This window comes from Trichosurus vulpecula, chromosome 1 (genome assembly GCF_011100635.1).
Source record: "Trichosurus vulpecula isolate mTriVul1 chromosome 1, mTriVul1.pri, whole genome shotgun sequence".
In the NCBI taxonomy this organism is placed as follows: domain Eukaryota; kingdom Metazoa; phylum Chordata; class Mammalia; order Diprotodontia; family Phalangeridae; genus Trichosurus; species Trichosurus vulpecula.
In genome coordinates this window covers 91525049-91545722 of record NC_050573.1, presented here as the reverse complement: position 1 = coordinate 91545722, position 20674 = coordinate 91525049, and the positions used below count along the sequence as shown (strand labels likewise).

The 20674-nt window shown below is 40.0% G+C and overlaps 1 protein-coding gene across 1 annotated transcript; it reads left to right on the top strand.

Annotated features, from left to right (window-relative positions):
- The first annotated feature begins 13213 nt into the window (after window positions 1–13213).
- Window positions 13214–17606, top strand: CHRAC1 (chromatin accessibility complex subunit 1). Its single transcript, XM_036736399.1, has 3 exons — window positions 13214–13567; window positions 16159–16285; window positions 16873–17606. Exons 1-3 carry the CDS (start codon window positions 13421–13423, stop codon window positions 17019–17021), a joined length of 423 nt encoding a protein of 140 aa, XP_036592294.1. The 5' UTR covers window positions 13214–13420; the 3' UTR covers window positions 17022–17606.
- Window positions 17607–20674: the final 3068 nt, after the last annotated feature.

Here is a 20674-nt window from a genome sequence, read left to right as displayed (position 1 = left end):
TCTGAGTCCAGATTTCACCTCAGGTCTTCCTGACTCTATGCCCAGTGTTCTATCCACTTAGCCACCTAGCTGCTTCCATTATAATAATAGGGTACTTTAATTATCTGGGTGTTGGCTGGAACTCTCTGCCAAAAGCAGAGTAGCTGATAAATGAGTTTCTTGCCTTGCTATAATTTTATCCTTCTAAAGGTAGAAGAAGGGATAATGTTATTCTGGACCTTATTCTGATCAGTGAACAAAAACTGGCTTCTTAAACAGTAATGACAGGAACCTTGGGGTCAAGTGACTACTTTGTGACTGTGATATAGCCCATGAGTATTATATGTACCTTAGCTATTAAAGAGCAGTTTTCAAAGGGCTCAGTGAAGGGACAGTTAGGATCCAAAGGCCTGATGTTTTGTAGGGGAAATTGTGACAAGAAGAATGAAAAGATCTCAAGAGTAAAATTCTGAAGATTTTACAAGCAGAAGTGATTCTGGGAAGATGACAGAGTAGAACAGAAAACACCAGGCTCTCCAAACTTTCCCCACAAACAAGACAAACATTGCCCCAAAGTGAACTTAGAAGGCAGAGATAATGAAAATTCAGAGTAGAGCAGACAACTCGAGAGGACCTCAGGAAAGACCAGACCTCCAGGGGTAGAGGAAGTACAAACACCTCCAGGCAGACTCCAGTGAATCAACAAACCTTGGGGACAGCTAGTGGTGGTGGGGCAGCCTAGGCCTCAGGAACTTTCACCTCACATACAATGTGGGGGTGGGACCCCTGAGTAGTGGAACTTTGAGGGACCCTCTGCTGTCTCTGGATGCCAGGCCTAGTTGTGCTTACCAGACATGGTCTCAGGCTGTAGCTATGGGCACAGAACAGCGAGCTCATGGCTCATGCCTGGTGAGCACAGTAGCAGTGTGTGTATGTGTGTGTGTGTGTGTGTGTGTGTGTGTGTGAGAGAGACAGAGAGAGAGAGAGAGAGAGAGAGAAAGAGAGAAAGAGAGAGAGAGAAAGACAGACAGAGACAGAGACAGAGAGAGACAGAGACAGAGAGAAAGAGAGGAAACTGGTGGGCACTTGCAGAAGAGTGGAGTCCCTGGTTTCTGTCCTAGGGCAGAAAGGAGAGCTGAAGTTTCAGACTTGGGATGGACCACAGGGAGCAAGATGGTTTTCACTGACTTCGTGCCCTAGCAATGGCACAGGAGCAAAGAAGAGTGGCAAAGTTTAGGCCCTCAGAGAGGGCCTAAGAAAGCAACAGTAAGAAAAACTTGAAGTCTGAGGCATCATCCTTGACAGCTTGGGAGATGAAGAGGAAGAAGAAGAACCTGATTGATGGGATGATGGGACCTGAACCCCTAAAAGGAAAAGACCATGTCTTTGAAAGCAACCCAATCCCTGAATTTTCCCATACATTTCAGCATCCCAGATCACTGTCACCTGACCAAGGCACTTGGCCCACTCCAGCCCACCTAGATCACCTAATTAGCTTGCTTGACATTCCTTTCATTGGTGCACCTGGCCCACCCCAGACTACCTACCATTCCTTAATCCCTTCCAGATCCTTTCTCTCTCCTTTTGTATGTAAGCATCAGTCTCATTCTCATTAGTTTGCAGGTTCATTAGCCATCATTACCTTGCCATTTGACTGGAAGATGGTTTGAGTTTGTGAATTCATTCCAGGCAGATGCAGCCTTGTACCCTACATTTCAGGGTTCCCAGCAACCCCAAACTGCACCATGACCACAGAGAGCTACTATGGGGATGGAGAAGATCTGAGTTCATACTCAGAAGAAGATAGTGAAGTTAAAAAAGCAACTCTTACTTTAAAGAAAAATATCAAATAGTCACAAGTATGAAAGGAGTTCTTGGAAAAGCTTTAAAAGGACTTTGAGAGGTTCAGGAAAAATTAGGAAAAAAAATAAGAGAAATCCAATGAAATTACAAAAAGAAAATCAACCAATTAGAAAAAGAGATCCAAAAAAACTTAAAGAAGAAAATAACTCCTTAAAAACTAGAAATGGGCAAGGGAAAGCTAATGACATTATAAGACACCAAGAAATAATAAAACAAAATTTAAAAAATGAAAAAATAGAAGAGAATGTGAAATAAATATCTCATTAGAAAAACAACTGATCTAGAGAAACAATATAAGAATTTTTAGACTACCTGAAAGTTATGATTTTTTTTAAAAAAGAGTTTAGATATGATATTACAAGAAACCATTAAGGAACATTGACCCAAAGTTCTAGAACAAGAGGGTAAAGTCCATCGATCACCACCTGAAAGAGACTCCAAGATGAAAACTCATAGGAACATTATAGCCAAGTTTCAAAGCTCCTGGGTTAAGGAGAAAATACTACAAGCAACAAGAAAAAAATTTAAATAACATGGAGCTATATAATCAGGATAACACAGCTTCTATACTACAAGACTGAAGGGCTTGGAAACTTATATTTCGAAGAGCAAAGGAGCTGAGTTTGCAACCAACAATAACTTACCCAGCAAAGCAGAGTATAATCCTGAATGAAAAAAATGGACGTTTAATGAATTGAAAGACTCTCAGATATTTATGACCAAAAAAAAAAAAAAACAAAACAACAACAAAACAAAACCCAGAACTCAATGGAAAATTTGACATATAAGGTCTAGGAGAAAAGTAAGGTAAAAATTAAAGACCAATTACAAGGAACTCATGAAGGTCAAACTGTTTACTTCTTGTGTGGAAAAATGTTACCTGTACTATTTACAATATTATCATTATTTGGCTTGGGGTTGAGATGAGTATGATGGGATGATTCTAAAAAATAAAACTGGTTAAAGAAAGGTGAAATGGAGTAATTATCTCATACAAATGGAAGAACTATTATGTTGGAAACAGGTAGGGGTGGAGGGCTGGTAGCTGGAACTTTATTCTCATAGGAACTGAGCTAAAGAGGGGATAAAATACACATCTAGAAGGGTTTAAAAGTCTAAATGTGTAAAGAAATAGGAGGGTGAGGGACAGAATAAGGAATGGACTTGTAGATCAAAAAAGCAGGAAGGTGGGGAGATAGGATAAGAGAAGGATTCTTAGAGGGGTGGGTAGACTAAGGAATAGGAGGGTAAAGGAAGAGGATATGGGAGGAATCCTTTAAAAGGGTGTGGATTAGGGAGGTAGTGGTTAAGAGTAAATCAGATGTGTGAGGAGGGATAGAGTAAAATGAGAGGGTGAGAAAGATAATGGGGGGAAAATAGGATGGAGGGAAATACACAACTAGTAATTATAACTTTGAATGTGAATGGAATGAGAAAACTTAAAAGGAGGCTCAGAAAAATAGGATAACTTTGAAAATAATGTATACTATTTATTATATAGTTTTCAAAAAAAGTGAACAGTGTGAAATGGAAATTAATGGTTTTATATCGAATCATATTTTTATGTTGTGCTGTGTACATAGAAATGTTCTCTCTTTTTTGATCTTTTTGTATTCAAGTTCAAAATGAATAATTTTTAAAAATTATAAGAAGAGGAACAAAACAGGAAGTAATTCTAATGAGGAAAGAATAAAAGGAGCTGCTCAGTGTGGATGCACAGAGAACTAATTGACCAAGTCAATTTCTTAAAATACATACATATAAGATGGAATCAAGGGTAAATAAGTGAAGATGAATTCAATCCTATAAGAAAAGAATAATGTCAGAAGTACTAAAGCCCAGAATGAAGGTGGGCATGAATGCTAAGTACAACAAAGTGTTGTTTTTGTTTTTAAGCTATGATGGGGAGTGGAGGCAAATAAAGGATGGCATGGTTAGCTGGTGAATGGGATGATGATAATGGATATTAATGAAAAATATGAATTACTTTCCTTTTGTTCCTGTTTTTTTTTTACTAGAATGATCTTTGCAATGAAAAAAAAAATAACCAAAAATGGCGAGTAGAGATTGGAAATACAAGATAAGTAAGAAGATAGTAAGAGGATGCGGCTGCCTTTAATGATTGCAAGTTACTAGACTTAGGCATCTTGAGGTGTTGAAAGACCTAGATGCTACTACTGCTGAGCTTCTCTTAGTGATCTTTGAAAGATCTTAAAGAATATGAGCGATACCTTAAGACGGACGAATCCCTTCCCCTGCCTCCACCAAGTTACCTTGTATTCATTTTGCATGATTTTATATTTACTTCTATATGTGTTTATTGTTTCCCTTAGAAACAATAGATCATAAGATCTTTGGAGACATTTATTCTTTCATTTTTGTCTTTGTAGCCCCAGTATCTGGCACATAGGAGCTTAGTAAATCCTTTTTGATTGACTTGAGAAAGGAGAATCGGGTAGCAATGGCAAATCATAGGCAAGTAAACACTTCAGCAGCTGTATCAGTAAGGCAATAATAACAATGTAGATGATAATTGTCAAAATGCCTATATAGTTCTGTATTGCAAAGTATATGAGACTCTCCACATAGGAGGTAGAAGAAGTAAACCATTTATTCAGACACCAGAGAACCATATCCCATAACCAAATGTTCAACTCCCACAGCCAATTAGCCCACTTCATCATATCAGCAAGGAACTTAAAACACAATATTACAACATGGAGCCTTGCCATTCCAAAACCTCTCTGACCCCCTGCTGGGGTCTTCCTCGAACAAACTCACAGTACACCTAAGTCAACCTGTTCAGCTCTAACTATCACGATGGTGGCCATTAGCAGCCACAACTGCACTCTCTCTCTCTCTCTCTCTCTCTCAGCATTTCCTATGACATAACTTCCTTTTCCTGTCAGGAAGCTCCTCCCACTACATGTGACTTAGGCTTCCTGTGATGTAAGCAGATCACATGGCCTATTAATGGGTGGGAAAGATCTTCAAATCTAAATTGCTACCACAGCAGGGTGTGAGTACTATAAGGTAGAGAAGTGACATGGGACCAGATGTTCACACCCAAAAGGTTTTATCTTCTCTTGTGAAGGTAGACTTATTTTGAGAGAGAGGGTAGAGTAGAATATCTTACCTCTGTTGAGGAGTAAATGTTTTCTGTAAACATGGAATAAGAAGGTAGCAATCCCAGACAGATTACTGAGCTCCTACCTCATAAGTAATTCTCATTAAAAGGATTAAGAAGATTAGTCACAATAGTACAAGACCCTCCTATTGAGTTAGGAACGTACCCTATATAGAACACTGTGTATATCATCAGGTTTTTTAATGTATAGATCAATTTTCTGATTTTTTTTCTCTTTTTCTTTTTTAAAAAAGTTATTATATTGGATGACTCTCTGGGAGGAGAAAGGGGATATGATTCAAGGGAAAACTTAAATGATATAAAAACAAAAGTTGCTAATAAAAATTCTTTTAAAAAATAAACTGCATTTTAAAAGGATGCACAATACAAGCAAAATATTACCTACCAATTTAAAAAAAATAGAATTATTCAAATAAACAAAGGATCCCAAGATACAGTAGAAACAAGCACAGAATCAGAATTAGATGGGACCTCTTGTCTAGCCCATGCTTAAACAAAAAACTCCATTACAATATCCTTGACAGGTGGTCAAGCTTTTGCTTGAAGTCCTCTAATGAAGGGGAACCCACTACCTTCTGAGGCAGTTCTGCTACTTTTGTATAGCTCTAATTCTTTTTTTCCCTCAACTCTTTTAATGCTTTTATTATTACTCCTTTTTTTTTGCAGGGGGGGAAGGCAGGGCAATTGGGGTTAAGTGGCTTGCCCAAGGTGACAGCTAGTAAGGGTATCAAATGTCTGAGGTCGAATTTGAACTCAGGTCCTCTGGACTCCAGGGCCGGTGCTCTACTCACTGTCACACCTAGCCCCTGCTCTTTGTTTTAACACCACAGTCACGTCTCTTTAAACCCACCCTCCTTCTAGTGACATTGAATTCTTCCTAGTAACAGCAACAACAACAAACCCACTTACACAAAACTAACTTATAGGGTCATTGCATCTGGTAGCAAAAACCTCATTCCATATCCACTCTTCTACTTAAAGGAGGAGGATGTTTCCTTATCAGTTTATAAGTCTAGTTCTTAGAAAGTTTTTTCCTTATCTTAAGCCTAAATTTACCCCCTTGCTGCTTCTACCCATTATTGTTCCTAGTTCTTCCCTTTTGGGTCAGTTTCTCCTGTCATATGACAATCCTTAAAATACTTGAAGACAGTTATATTTCCTCTAAGTCTTCTCTTTTTCAGACTAAACATAACCTATTTCTTAAACCAAACTCCCTTAAGAGAGTCATAGTATCTAGGTCTAGGATGTAATGGTCCTATTGGACTTATTCCTGGTTAATCATACTTGTACAATCATATTCATTTCTGAGTGCCACTTGTAAGTGAGGAAATTGATGAATTAAGGAGTGTCCCAAAGTGAACAACTACAATGGTGAAAGTGCACAAGACCCTGCCATATGAAGATTAATTGAAGGAATGGGGAAAGAGAAGGCAGAGGAAACAGAATCATTGCCTTCAAGTATTATGCCATCATGTAGAAGAGAGTTTTGGCTTGTTCTACTTGGTACCAGAGGACAGAATGAGGAAGAATGTGTGGAAATTGCAAGAGAGAGACTCAGATATAAAGGAAGAAAAATTTCATAATATTAAAGCTACACTAAAGTAAAATTGGCTGCCTTGAAAGAAGTTGGTTTCCTTTTACTAGAGGGCTTGAAGAAGCAGCTGGTTGACCACTTGTCATGCTATAAAGATCATTTGTGTTCAGACCAGATGTTTTCTGAGGTCCCTTTTAAATCTCAGATTTTATGATTTTGTGATTCTGTAAGCTTAACTGTTAGCCCTGGTAACACGCTAGAACTCATTGTTAAAGGCATATTATATGAGCCTTTAGAAAAAGGGGAACACAATGGCTTCATTAAGAATAAGTCAAAGCAAATCAATCTCATTTCCTTTTTATCATGGAACAATTAGAAGAGGGTAGAAGGGTACATCAGGGATTATCACAAACATAATATGCAGAGATTCCAGCAAAACATTTGATAAAATTTCTCATGTTGTCCTTGTGTAGATGTATAGGATAAATATTGGTATAGTTAAGTGGATTTGGAATTGTTTGAATGACTAGATCCAAAAAGTAGTCATTAAGGCTAGATGTCACCTTGGAAGGAGATCTTTGGCAGAGTACTCCCAGAGACTGAACTGTTCTTTCTCTTGTACTGTGTAATGGTTTTTCTTTTCTTTTTTTCAATCAAAGACCAAGATGAAGCCATAGATAGCATATACATTAGGAGATAGAATATTAATCCAAAAAAATTTTGACAGTCTAGAATGATGGCTCATAATGGAAGAGATAAAATGTAATAGGGATAAATGTAAAGTTCTACTCACAGTCTCAAAAAATCAATCGCACAACTACAGAATGGCAGAGAAATGGCTTGACAAAAAATTGTGTGAAAAAGATCTGAGGCTCTTAGATTGCAAGTCCAACAGGAATCAACAGTATAGCATGGGAGGCAAAAGAAATGTTACTATCCTAGGATACATTAAAAGTATGGTGTCCAGAACAAGGAGGGTGACGGTCGCACTATGTTCTGATCTGGTTAGAATCTGGAGAAGTATTCAACTCTGGCTGCTACATTTTAGGAAGTATATGGGCAAATCAGAATAAGTCCAAAAGAGGGCAGTCATAATGGTTCTAGTACCGGGGGACAAAACCAAAAAGCATCAAATCAGCATTGACTGAAGAAACTGGGAATGTTTAGCTGGGAAAAGAGAAGACAGAGGAGACATGATCACAATTGTCAAATTTTCAGTGGGCTCTCAGATTTGTCCTATTTCACCCTAGAGGACACAGCTAGAAGTAATGGGTTGAAATTTCAGCAAGGCAGATTTAGGCTTGGTGAAGGGTCAGCTTCCGAGCAATTAGAGCTGTTTAAAAGGGGAATGGACTGCCTCAGGAGGGAGCCTGTTTCCCCTCTTTGAAGGTCTTCATGCATAAGCTGGATGCCCATGGAGGGGCGGGGAAGAGTGGAGGAAGGAAGGTATTGTACAAGGGATTCTTGATCCAATATGGTTTGGACTATATGGCCTCTGTGGTCCCTTCCAGTTTGTGATTCTGTAAATTATTTGTTGAAAATGCAGCCTGACAGGTCTGTGAAAGGTGGGAAAGGAGAGTTCTTGATAGGCAGCCAAACCCATTCAGGCCTGCCCAAGTTGCCTTGGTGATGGGGTGGGAGGGGGAGGAGGCGGAGGAGGGAGCAGTGGAGAGAGAACAAGAGGGGTGTGATTAAATGAGAGCCTCAGGTCTTTTTTGCTTTCTCGGAAGAGGCCACCTTTTTCTTCTCTTCACTCTGGCTGCCTCTTTTAACTCTCTACCCAGTTCCAGCTGTCTACTCCCTGAAGCAGCTAGGGGTCTCCCAAAACCTTTGGCTCTTTTTGTAACATCTTCTGCTCTGGCAAATATATTACATGGAAGTTTTGAATAAATCACTACACGGTCTACAAACTGGTTTCTGTAAGGCTTTTAAATATGTATGAAAAGCCCACTTAAGTTAGTGTCACTTGCTAACTTTACTCTCAATTTTAAAAAAAATCACTAATAAAAATACTTTAAATAATGTTGTCCTTAAGACAAATTCTTCAAGAAATTGAAACCATAACATGGGAAAATTGTCTTAGCAGAGGAGTGGTCAGATCCATATTTTAGGAACAATCTGTTGGCAGCTGTTGTAAAGGGTGGACTTGACAGGGGAGAGATAGGAGTCAGAGGAATCTCTTAAAATAATATGAGATAATATATGGCCTGTGCCACTGCAATTGCCTCCTAATTCCCTGCCTTTTGAAATAGGGTAGTAACTGTTAATGGAGAGAAGGTGAAGGATGCAAGATGTATCATGGAATGTAAGGAGCGTGTCTGGGTAGGCAGACTCCATGTTTTCTCCAGACTACATCCCCCACAATGCTTTGGGGCCCAGAGAGCTATGTTGACTATGAGAAGTTCTTGAACTTGAAGTATTAGGGGCCTGTCTGAGTATGAGAGGTTTTGAGAAGAGCTAGGAGGTAGAAACAGGAAAAGCAGAATATGTCACTAATTATTGCAGAACTGGTGACAAGATTTAGTGTTAGTTCCCTCTCCAGAAAGCTGCTCCTGAAGTTGCTGGGCCATGCCAATGCAGTGCATCTCTCGTAGAAGTAGCACTAGGATGCTTTGCTCCATACTTGTGATGCCTGTCTCTCTCCCTTTTTTTTTTGAGGGGAGAAGGGAAGGCAACTGCCCAAGGTCACACAGATAGTGTGTCAAGTGTCTGAGGTCACATTTGAACTCATGTCCTCCTGACTCCAGGGCCGGTGCTCTACTCACTGTGCCACCTAGCTGCCCCCTGTCCAGAGAATTTCTCATGCTAGAATGAAAGCTTTTCCAATTCTGAGGTCTCCAGAGTACCTGGAGAGCTGAAGAAAGGTTTCCTGTAATCTTCCATGATTCCACAATGGGCTGGGAGAAGGGCTGTAAGGGAATTGATACAACTTCAAAACTGCCTAGGTCCCTTTCTCATAGTGCAAAGAGGCAAATGGGAGGTGATGGGGACCTGATTCACAACGGGGAAACGGGGAGGTAACCTGTAGAAATTTGTGGGAGGGAAATTTGGGTGTATGTGAGAAATTTTCCTTACCTATTCAGTTATTTTGTTTCATTAAATATCTTTTGCTTTCAACGATGTGTCTTCTTGTTGGCTTAATAATGAGGGCTCATGAGCTATGGTTTTGGGTAAATGCTTCAGGTGCCTTGCACCTTGGGCAGCTTTCAGAAGGCTCAAAATTGAGAGGCAGCTAGGTATACTGGGCCTGGAGTCAGGAAGCAGAGCTGAGTTGCAATCCGAACTCAAGACACTTACTAGTGGTGTTATTCTGGGCAAGTTACTTAACCCTGTTTGCCTCAATTTCTCATCTGTAAAATGCAGACTACGCTGCAGAAGAAAATGGCAAACCATTCCAATATTTCGCCGAGGAAAACTCCATGGACAAGTCCATGTGGTCACAAAGAGTGGGACATGAGTGAACAATAACATGGTCTACAGATAGAGAATTGACAAGACTTGGCAACTACCTCGCTTCGTCCTCCCTCTTGTTTAAGACCATGCTCAATACTTTTTTCTTTTGTAAACCAGGCAAGTGGATGGCATAGCTCATAGAACACTGGAATTGGAATTAGGAAGATGTGTTTGAATCCTACCCCAGACTCTTACTAGCTGTGCGACTCTGGGCAAGTCATTTAAACCTCAGATTCAGATACTTCATCTATGAAATGAAGATAATAATAGCACTTACCCCTTAGGGTTGTTGTGGGGACCAAAAGAGATAAATATAAAACCTTAAAGCAAGATGTATATGCTATTATTACCTTATATTGCTTTGTGTGAGGTTTGATTTTTTGCTTTTTGGTCAATGATCTATTTTATACTTTTATTTTGGCTTTCTCACTGTACTACAAACTTATCAAGGGGAGGAATTATGTAATCCATTTCTCTGCACAAGGTGAGCACTATTTGCTGCGAGATAAATTTGAGATTAAGTAGACTAGACCTTTTGATTCTCTTTGATCTACAGGAGATTTTACTTTAATAGTAGGAAAAAACTCAAGCAGAGATTGAATGATGACTTCTTGGGCTTTTTATGGTGGGGATCCCTTTTGGGCTTGTGGATTTTTCTAAAACATGGCTACTGATGCTTCAATAAACATGTCAATTTCTTGAGTTCCCCATTGTTAGTTTTTCCTCCTTCAATTACCACCCTTTCATGTTATTGTTATTCTTTCCCCTAACAATGTAACCTAATGAAAAAATTGGTGGACTTAAGAGTCAGGAGACCTGATATAGTGTTGCAAAGTACTTTGAAAAAAGTAAAACATTTTTATGTGTGGTTTATTATTATGTATCTATCAATTGCAATTTCCTTAAATGTTTGTCCTGAGAATCTTTGTTAGTATAATCTGTAAGGCCCCTTTGGTATAGTGTAAAGTTCTGGATTTCCAGTGTTGGCTTAAGTCTTCCAAACTCTTTAACCATGCATGGGCAAGTAGTCTAAGCCTCAATTTTTTTTTTTAATCTATAGACAGGGAATAATAACACTTGCACTAATAAATGTTTGTTGAATTTGTTACGAGAAAAATTCTTTGTAAACCTTTAAGGGCCGTGTAAGTGGTATCATCAAGAGGCATAGCAGCTACAGATATGGGCTTTTAAATTAACTTCCAGTCTTCATCAGCTCAGACTAAGAAGGTATCAATTGATAGGAGTAGGATAAGGGAAATTGGCACCCACCAGGTGTTCCCTTGTCTGTCAGCATGTTCAGTGGAAGGTATTCCAATCCTGGTTTTTCTATTCTCTCCTTTGGTGAGTCAGTCAACAAACATTTATTACATACTCACCACTTACCAGGACACTGTGGTAAGCACTGGGGATACAAAGATAGGCAAAAGACAGTTCCTGCTCTCAAGTACTTATGGTCTCATGGGGGCAACAACATACAGACAACCATGTACGAACAAGCTAAATATAAGATAAATGGAAATAATCAAGAGGATAGACACAAAAATTACGGGAGATTGGGAAAGCTTCCTGTGAAAGGGGGAATTTTAGCTGAGATTTTAAGGAAGCCAGGAGGTGGAGATAAGGAGAGAAAGTATTCTAGGCATGGAGGACAGCCAAAATGCAGAGATAAGTGTCATGTTTGAGTGAATGCAAGGAGGCCAGTGATACTGGATCGTGGGGTACATGGAGGGTGAGGAGGGCAAGGTGTAAGAAGATTGGAAAGGTAGGAAAGGACCTGGTTACGAAGGGCTTTGAATGCCAAAGTATTTTATATTTGATCCTGGAGGTGATAGGGAGGTACTAGACTTTGCTGAAAGTTTGGAGGGGGTCAGGTGGGGGTCATCACATGGCCAGACTTTAGAAAGGTAACTTTGACGGTGGAGAATGGACTTGAATGGGAGAGATTTATGGTAGGGAGACCAATCTGCAGGTTAATGAAATAGTCGAGGCATAAGGTGATAAGGGCCTGTACCAGGATGTGTGTGAGAGATGTTGCAAGGGTAAAATGAACAGATCTTGGAAACAAAATCAAAACGGTAATAGGGAACTTAGGAAGACGGAAGGGTTTTTTTTTGGGGGGGGTGATTAGTTCAATTTTGGACATGTGGAGTTTAAGATATCTACTTGACATCCAGTTACAAATGTCCAGTAGGCAATTAGAAATGAGATACTGGAGGTGAGCAAATGTTAGGGTAAGTGGATTTGAGAATCCTCAGCAAAGGAATCCGTGAAAGTTGACAAGATCACTAAGTGAAATAGTATAAGGAAGAAGGCCCAGGACAGAGTCCAGAGGGACATCTGATGTCAGTAGACTCTGACCTGAATGAAAAGCCAGAATAAAGAAGAGAGAGAAGGATAGGCCAGATTATGTGGGAGAACCATGAGAGAGTAGAGACACGATAACTTAGAAGACTGAATCAAGAAGAGCATGACTGACACTGTCAAAGGCTGCAGAGAGGTCAAAAAGGGTGAAGAATGAGAAAAAGCCATTATATTTGGCAATTAAGAAATCGTTAGCAACTTTGGAGAAAGCAGTTTCACTTAAATGTTAAGGTCAAAAACTGTAGGGAGTAAAAGGAAGTGAAGGAATCGTTTGTAGTCTGCATTCTCAAGTTTTGCCACAAAGGGAGGAGAGATGAGACCATAGCTAGCGGAGTTGAATGGATAACTCATTTTTTTTTCCTTTGGGTCTCAGTTTCCCCCCTTCTAACACACTAAATACTATGGAATTTTTCCAAAACCATCTGCTTTTGAAGGTAATATAAAAATGAGTCAGGGACTTTGGGCGCTTGGTTCTGTTCTTTTTTGAATTAACAGATGGCTCGCTTCTAGGGTCCTTTGCAAGGCATAACTTTTAGGGTTTGATGTACTCAGTCACTGAGGTTGGCAAGGCGGCAGGTGTTGCAGCTGGGGGAAATCAAAGACGATGATGACTAAGAGTATGGCAGACTCTACGTCAGTCCTCTCAGACCTGAAGATGTCTGACATCCGGAGCTTATGCTCAGACGTGAATTCGGACACCGACTCCCGCGACCAAGAAAAACGTGGATTCAGATATCTAACCACCCACGCGGGTCTGACGGTTTCCTTCCTTCACCGAAGCCACGAGAGCAGCAGCGCGGAGCATCATGGGATTTGTGGTCAACTTCCTCGAGCCCGCCCTTTGTTGGGGCCAGCGGCCCCGCCTCTAGAGAACCACGCTTCCCATAAGGCAATGGGCCCATAAGGCAACGGGCCCACAAGGCTCCCTTTCAATGAACTTTATTTGTCAAACTGCCCTGAGGATATCTCGGAAGGGGCGGGGGCCGTGGCGGCCGCGGCGGCGGCGGCAGCAGCAGCAGCTGCAGCAGGAGTAGTGGCGGCCGCGCGATTTTTGCCACTGCTGCCGGGGCGGGGGCGGCAAGATGGCGGACGGGTTTGGCGGCAAAGAGAAATGCAGCGACCAGAGGCTGGTCTCGCTACCCTTATCTCGCATTCGAGTGATCATGAAGAGCTCCCCAGAGGTGTCCAGCATCAATCAGGAGGCACTGGTGCTCACGGCCAAGGCCACGGTGAGTCGAGAGAGGGAAGGGAGGAAGCGAGGGGGGTGGGGGAAAGGAGGCGGTGTCCAGGCTCCCCCCCCCCCCCACGGCCGCGTCTCACACGCCTCCCCCTGGGAGCCACGGCGGCAGCCCTGCGCGCACGCGCTGCCTGGCCTGGCGCGAGCACGAGGACGAGCGCGAGCATAAGCACGAGCGCCTATCCCGTGCTCCTGGCTCTCTGTGTTTCGTAGCGTTGGAAAGGGATGCGCTTTAAAAAAAAAAATATTAAAAAAAAAAAGGGACGTCCATTGAGACTCGGAGAGGGAGGAGCCTTGGCAGAGAACCATCCCGCGTGGCGGTCCCCGGAGTTTTCAGTCGTTTGTTGGCTCTGTGTGGGTGTCTCAGGGGACCCCAACTGGTGCTTCAGTAGACCAGCGTGGACCAACCCTAGACACCCTACTCCTGGGGGGAAAACGCAAGGGAGTTGAGACAGCCAAGCCGGGGAGAAGTTCTGGGTTCAGACTATTCTCCAGCTTGTCGGATGGAAACCATTTAATACGAAGTTGCTATGGTTGGTTCTCCTTCCACCCCTGTATAGTTCATCAGAAAAGATGAATTAAATTACAGCAGGAGGGATTTAGAGTAAGATCATCTTACGCATAAAGATGTTAGGTAGACATTGACATAGGTTAGTAAGGGAAATTGCAGAAGATAATGGGGTTTTCAGGTAAAAGCTTTCCAAAAATTCAGCCCGCCTTAATCCTTGAGTTGTTTTTTTGTTTTGGGTTTTCTTGGGGGGCGGGGACGGCGGCGGGGTGGGGGGGACGGAGAGTGACCTTTACCTGCTGAGATCTCAAGTTTAAGGTTCTGCTCTTTCTCAGCACTGTTTGGAAGCGCCCTTGACTCTCCTGGCCAAATGCAATGTGATCCATTGCAGCTGTGTTATGTCTCCCTAGAAATTCTATTCCAAGGCACTCATCAGAACGCAGTGAATCTAGAGAACAAATCTGAATTGTAAAGTTAAGAGAAAGAATGTACTTTTCCCGTGATTTTGGACATAGACAGGCCTTATGGCTGGATATAAAAAAGCAGTGACAGTCTAGTAGACATAGCAAGGTGACTAACATATTTATATAAAGCTTTAAGATTTGCAAGCTCTTTACAAATATTTGTCCTCACACCAACCCTGAGAGGTAGGTAGTGGTGTTATTCCTGTTTTACAGATGAGGAAACTGAGGTACATAGAAGTGACTCGATCAGGGTCACATAGCTAGTAAACTATATTTGTAATTCATACTCTTACTGGCAATCCTATCTTTATGTTTACCCTGAAGAGCTATACCCCAAATTTACCTTAAAAATTCATTATACTCTGCAACTTCCCTTGTTAACATATCAATATCTAACAATCTGTAGGTTTAAGATGATCTTTCAATGTCCAGATCCCTTCTGCTGTAATTGCATTTTCTGGGTTTACAAGGAGAAAGAATTGTAGGAATTCTGTATATAGTGGTTGCTTTATACATTCTGGCTAATCACAATAGCTTTAATCGTCCTTAAAATGTATCTCACGTTTAATAATCACTTTTTCTCTTCTGAACCCTTTCCTTTTAGTGGGTTTCCAAACTAAACAATAAGTGCTTGACTAGTGTTGAATAATGTAGGTTTCACAGTGTTTTATGCTTGTTGACATAGTATCTTTTTTTTTCCCTTAAACTAAAGTATTCCAAATTGATTCCTAGTCCACTTGTGGTATTCTTGGTTGGAGCTTGTCACTACTAATGGGTTCCTGTTTAATTTTGTCCTATTACTGCCATTTCTCAAAATAGTCATACAGTTTATTCACCTTATTCTTTAAGGCCTTACCACCCAGACTTGGGCTAGAGACTTCTTCCAGCTCCTTTGCTGATATGACCTCAATCTAGCAGCAGCTGGAAAACAGGGGAGCTTTGGGGTTCTTTACTTTTATTAGGCTACTAGCTTTTAAAGCCAAAACCTCCTTAATTACCTCCTTGACTGAGAAAGTATGGGCTAGACAAGCCAAACTTTGGGGGTGTGCAGCACAGTTCAGGCTGGTGCTTTGCATCAGTTTAAGAGATATTTTTGTCTATCCTCAGCATGGAGGAGTTGAGCTGGGAGCAAGAAGTCTGGCCAGCTTTACAACTCCCAACTCATTGGCTTCATTATCTGGTTTGCAGTGGTGTGAATTACCAGAACTTCAGCTATGCCCATATTCAAATGGAAGGTAAAAAAAAATTGCATCTCTAGAGCCAAATGTGATTTTTTTTTTGGATAATCTACATTACTTTTCTCTTCCATTACTCTAGGTAATTGATCATTGGCTGAATTTCTGATTCATTGCCCTATGTTTAGTTAATCATTGATAATAATTGCTAAAAGTACTAAATCTAAAATTTTTGTGGGATGACCAGTTGCTACCCTTCTTTCAACATCAAACTGATAACTACACTGTAATGTCCTTGTGCCTCCTGTAGTGATCTTAAAGCTTATAATACAATTTAAACTTGAAGTTTTCTAAACTTAGTATGAATTTAAAATAAGCACTAATGTAAAGTACCAGAATGTTTCTTGAATTTTAATCTTTTTCCATCTTATTTTAGGAACTCTTTGTTCAGTATCTAGCCACCTATTCCTACAAACATGGCAGTGGAAAAGAGAAGAAAGCACTTATTTACAGTGACTTATCAAATACTGCAGAAGAGTCGGAAACCTTTCAATTTCTTGCAGGTACTTAGCTTTCGAAGCAGCCTGTAAACATATCTAGTAGTTTACAGTTTGAGTTTCGTATTGCAGTCATGAAAATAGAACCTTTCCTGATTGAGATTGCCACAGGTTTCTAAATATAGCATGTATGCAGGTAGATGAATGCTTGACAGGTTTGGCAAGCATAGCAGGTATTTCCTCAGATCAGAGTATTCAGCCCTTACTCAGCAGACAAAGTTCAAAACTAGTCTTTGCAGCCCTAGAAAAAGCAAAGCTTTTGCCTTTTGTTATTGGATGGCATCACAACTTAAAATATTTTGGCTCTGTGTCCACTGTTACAGAGTTGTCCAAAGGTAGTATATATCCTGTCTGTATTTTAGAAGCAGTGAGAATAGCTTGCCTAGGCATTCAGTATAGTCTGCCATCAGTGATGGGATGTATCTTTTAACATTTGTTTTTCTTACATGTTTTCCAAATGTCTGCCCTAAATTCTTTTATTCTTTACAAGTTCATAGGAATAGGCATTTTAAACAGGAATTGGTAGTCTTTGAAATTTGTATTTGTGGTTGTCTACTATAACTGTTTGCTTATATCACAATTTTTATTTTAAGATATATTACCAAAGAAGATTTTAGCCAGCAAATACCTGAAAATGCTTAAAGAAGAGAAGGGGGAAGGAGAGGAAGAAGAAGATGAGGAGGAGGAAGAAGAGGAGGAAGATGAAGATGATGAGAGTGAGGATGAAGAAGCTGAATCTTAAAACATAAAATGCAACACCTTATAATTAAGCTAAATTGTGCTGCCAACCCTGCTTACGGCTGTTAAATTTCTTCCCCATAATGTTTCAATGACTCCCAATAGATCATATTATTTTGGGGATAGAATTTTATATCCATTCCATCTATCCACTTCAGCCTGAAGAGTAAAACAAAACCCTCTAATTTACATTGCATTTCAAGGTATCACTAAGTTGTATATTTATTCTAATATCTTCTTTGTTTTATTTGACACTGAACTTCTACATCCTTAAGGGAAGCAAACATGAAATGCTTATCTTTTTCATTGGCATAGATTTAAGTTCTAGTGATAGTAAATGTAAATTAATATATGTATATTATGAAATTATTTCACTTGTGGACCATACTCATTTTCAGTTGAATATGTAGTTTATTTTCAGTTAAATATATAGTATATAGCATATAACATTAATTTCTGTATAGCAGGAAATTTTTACTGTTTGATAAAAGAGTGCTATATTTTTTACTGTAAAAGATTTTTCAATTCTGTATTTTTAAAAAATTGTACATAGTTTCCCCCCCAATAAAATGGTCCATAAATCAGAGCAGCCCTGGACTACTGTTATATCTTGCTTCATTTGATTTTTTCAGAAGGCTCACTTGCTAGAGAACCCTAAATGTAGAATCGAGAAATAGCAGGAGGATTTCTAACAGGTTCTGTTGGGGAAACTTTAATTCCTAGTTACAAATGAAATTTTAAAAATAGTTCCTAAGAACTCTAATCAACACAATGATGAAGATTCAGATGAACTATTCAACGCTTTTCCTGACAAAGAGAGGTGATGGACTCGTGTGCAGAATGAGACGTTTTTTGGACATGGCCAGTGTAGGATTTTGTTTTTCTTTACTATGCATAGTCAAAACAAAGCTTTTGTTTTTCTTTTCTTTTTTCAATGGAAGACAGAGGGAAAGAGAGAAAATAGATTTTTAGTAATTGAAAAAATTACATTAAAAATATTTCCCTCTCCCTTGGCAGAGGTTATGAAAGGTCTTAAGCTCGTATACCGAAACAATCACGTCCTCTTTCAGGTTGAGTACACAATTGAGAACTACACACACAGGCTTTCTTTGTATTGTCGTGCAGCTTTCAACACATATCCTTTAGTACTGATGTCTATATCTGTGACATTTATTTTAGATTATAAATTCCTAAAGGAAAAAAGCTAACTTTTTTTTGTGTAGCCCCCAGGATAGCACTAAGCTTTTGCAGGTTTCCAGTTGGTGAACAAAGTCTGTTGTTTCTACCTATATGTTATATCCCTTACTTGTCATTTGCACTTTAGCTTTCCTAATTCAGGCCCTCATCTTACATTTGTTCTATAATGGCTTCCTAATTAATCTCTTTGCTTCTAGCCTCCTTACTCTACAATCCTGACACACCTTTTAATCTTTCCTAAAATACATGTTACTTCCCTGTGCAGAAGAAAATTTTTTAAAAAACAATTTTTTATTTCAAAATAAATTCCAGACTTAATAAGATAGTATTCATTGTCTTCAGAAGCAGGTCCCAACTACTTAATAGCATTCTCTCTCACTATACCATTATGTGAATCCTTAGGTTCAGCCCAAATCATCCCTTCCCCACAATAATAATAATATAACACCTTATATCTATAGTGTGTTTTATAATTCTTAGGAACACATGCAGCTCCTGATAAAGCAGATTCAAATCTATATCTTCTGACCCTAGGGTGCTACATACTTTGCATTCTCCTTGCTCAAAAGGCCCTCTTAGATTACATATCACCATATGTAAGTCCTATCCACCCTTTAGAAGAGCTCAGTCACATTCAACCTAACCAAGCCACAAAGAAGAGCAAAATACTAGTACCCAGGGCTAGAATCAATAGTCTTATAGATCACCTTCTAAAACATCCCACTGTGTTTAAACATCTCTAGTGATGGGGGATTGAATTGAAATCTTTATTCTTGTCACTTTCACCCGTTACCCTTAGTTTCTGTTTCACCAGTAATCACCTTTACAAATATAGGATGAGAGAAGCATGCTTAGATAGTTTGGAAAAGATCTGGGAGTTTTAGTGGACTGCAAACCCAATGAATCAGCAGCATTAAGTTGCAGCCAAAAAGAACATAATGTCATCTTGGGCTACACTGAGAAGCACAGCTTCCAGAAATATGCGATAGTTCCTCTGTATTTTGCCTTGGCCAGACCATATCTTGAGATCTGTTTAATTCTAGACATTGAAAAGCTGTGGACTATCTAGAAGGCAACCAGGATGCCATACAAGCATCTGTTGAAGGACCTGGGAATATTTAGTCTTGAGAAAGGGTTGTGGGGGAAGGAGAATGATAGCTATCTTCAAGTATTTGAACAACTTTCAAGGTGGAAGAGACATTAGATTTTTTTGTTCTGTTTGGCTTCAGAAGGAAGAACCAGGAGCAGTGCAAGGACGTTGCAAAGAGGTAAACAGGCTTAATATCAGGAAAAACTTGTTAATATTTAGAGCCTTGAATTACCTCAAAAGATTATAGCTTCTCTTATGAGAAGGCTTCAAGCCAAAGCTGGACACCCACTTACAGGTATGTTATAATGGGGAGTTCTTCCAGCCATGCATTGAACTAGATAGCTGCTGAGGAGGAGGAGGAGGAGGAGGAGGAGACATGAATGTGTTTGTAATCAACAGAAAAAGAACTAATAGAGGAAGTGAAGATAAGGGAGAAGAGGTGATTCGGAGGGCTATTTGCTGGAGAAAATGGAATAAAAGGAACATGATGAGCGGTTGGCCTGGGCAAGGAAGGTCACCTCTTCAGCCTTTCTGGTCGCCCTCCTCTGACATATTTCATTTTAGCAGTGCCCTGCTTGAAACTGGTAAAGCACTCCAAATATAGTCTTACGTGATCAGAGCACAAGGAGACTATATCATACCTTGTTGCAGATATGATTAGTACTATGACAAAAGAAAATCCTGGACTATAGTGTCTCTTAAACACCCAGTAGTACACCTATGATCCTGTGTTCATTTTTGCCTTTATACCCCCTGGACTCATAGGTATGGCCATATGCTAATGGAGTCCTAGACTTTGTCATCTGTCCCTATGCTGCAATCAATCAACAAACATTTGTTAAACACCTACTACTTCCAGGCACTGCGCTAAGCACTTAGGATACAACAAGAAGCAAAAGATAGTCCTTGCCCTCAAGGAGCTTATATTCTAATGAGGGAGACAACATGTATGTATGTATGTATGTATACACACATGTAAAGCTATATACAAGATAAATAGGAGATAAGTAATGGAGGGAAAGCACTGGAGTTAAGAGGGGTTAGGGAAGTCTTCCAGTAAAAGGAGGGATTTTAGTTGGGACTTATAAGAAGCTAGGGAAGAGCAGTTGGAGCAGAGGAGGTAGAGCATTCCAGGCATGGAGGACAAATTGCCTGAGAGATGGAGTGTCTTGTTCGTGAAACAGCCAAGAGGCCAGTGTCACTGGATTGAAGAGTTAGTGGTGGAAAGTAAGATATAAGATAACTGGAAAAGCAGGAGGGAGCCTTATGAAAAGCTTTAGATGCCAAGCAGAGTGTTTTGCATTTGATCCTAGAAGCAATAGGAAGCCACTGGAGTTTATTGGATAGGGGGCTTGGCCCTGTGCTTTGGG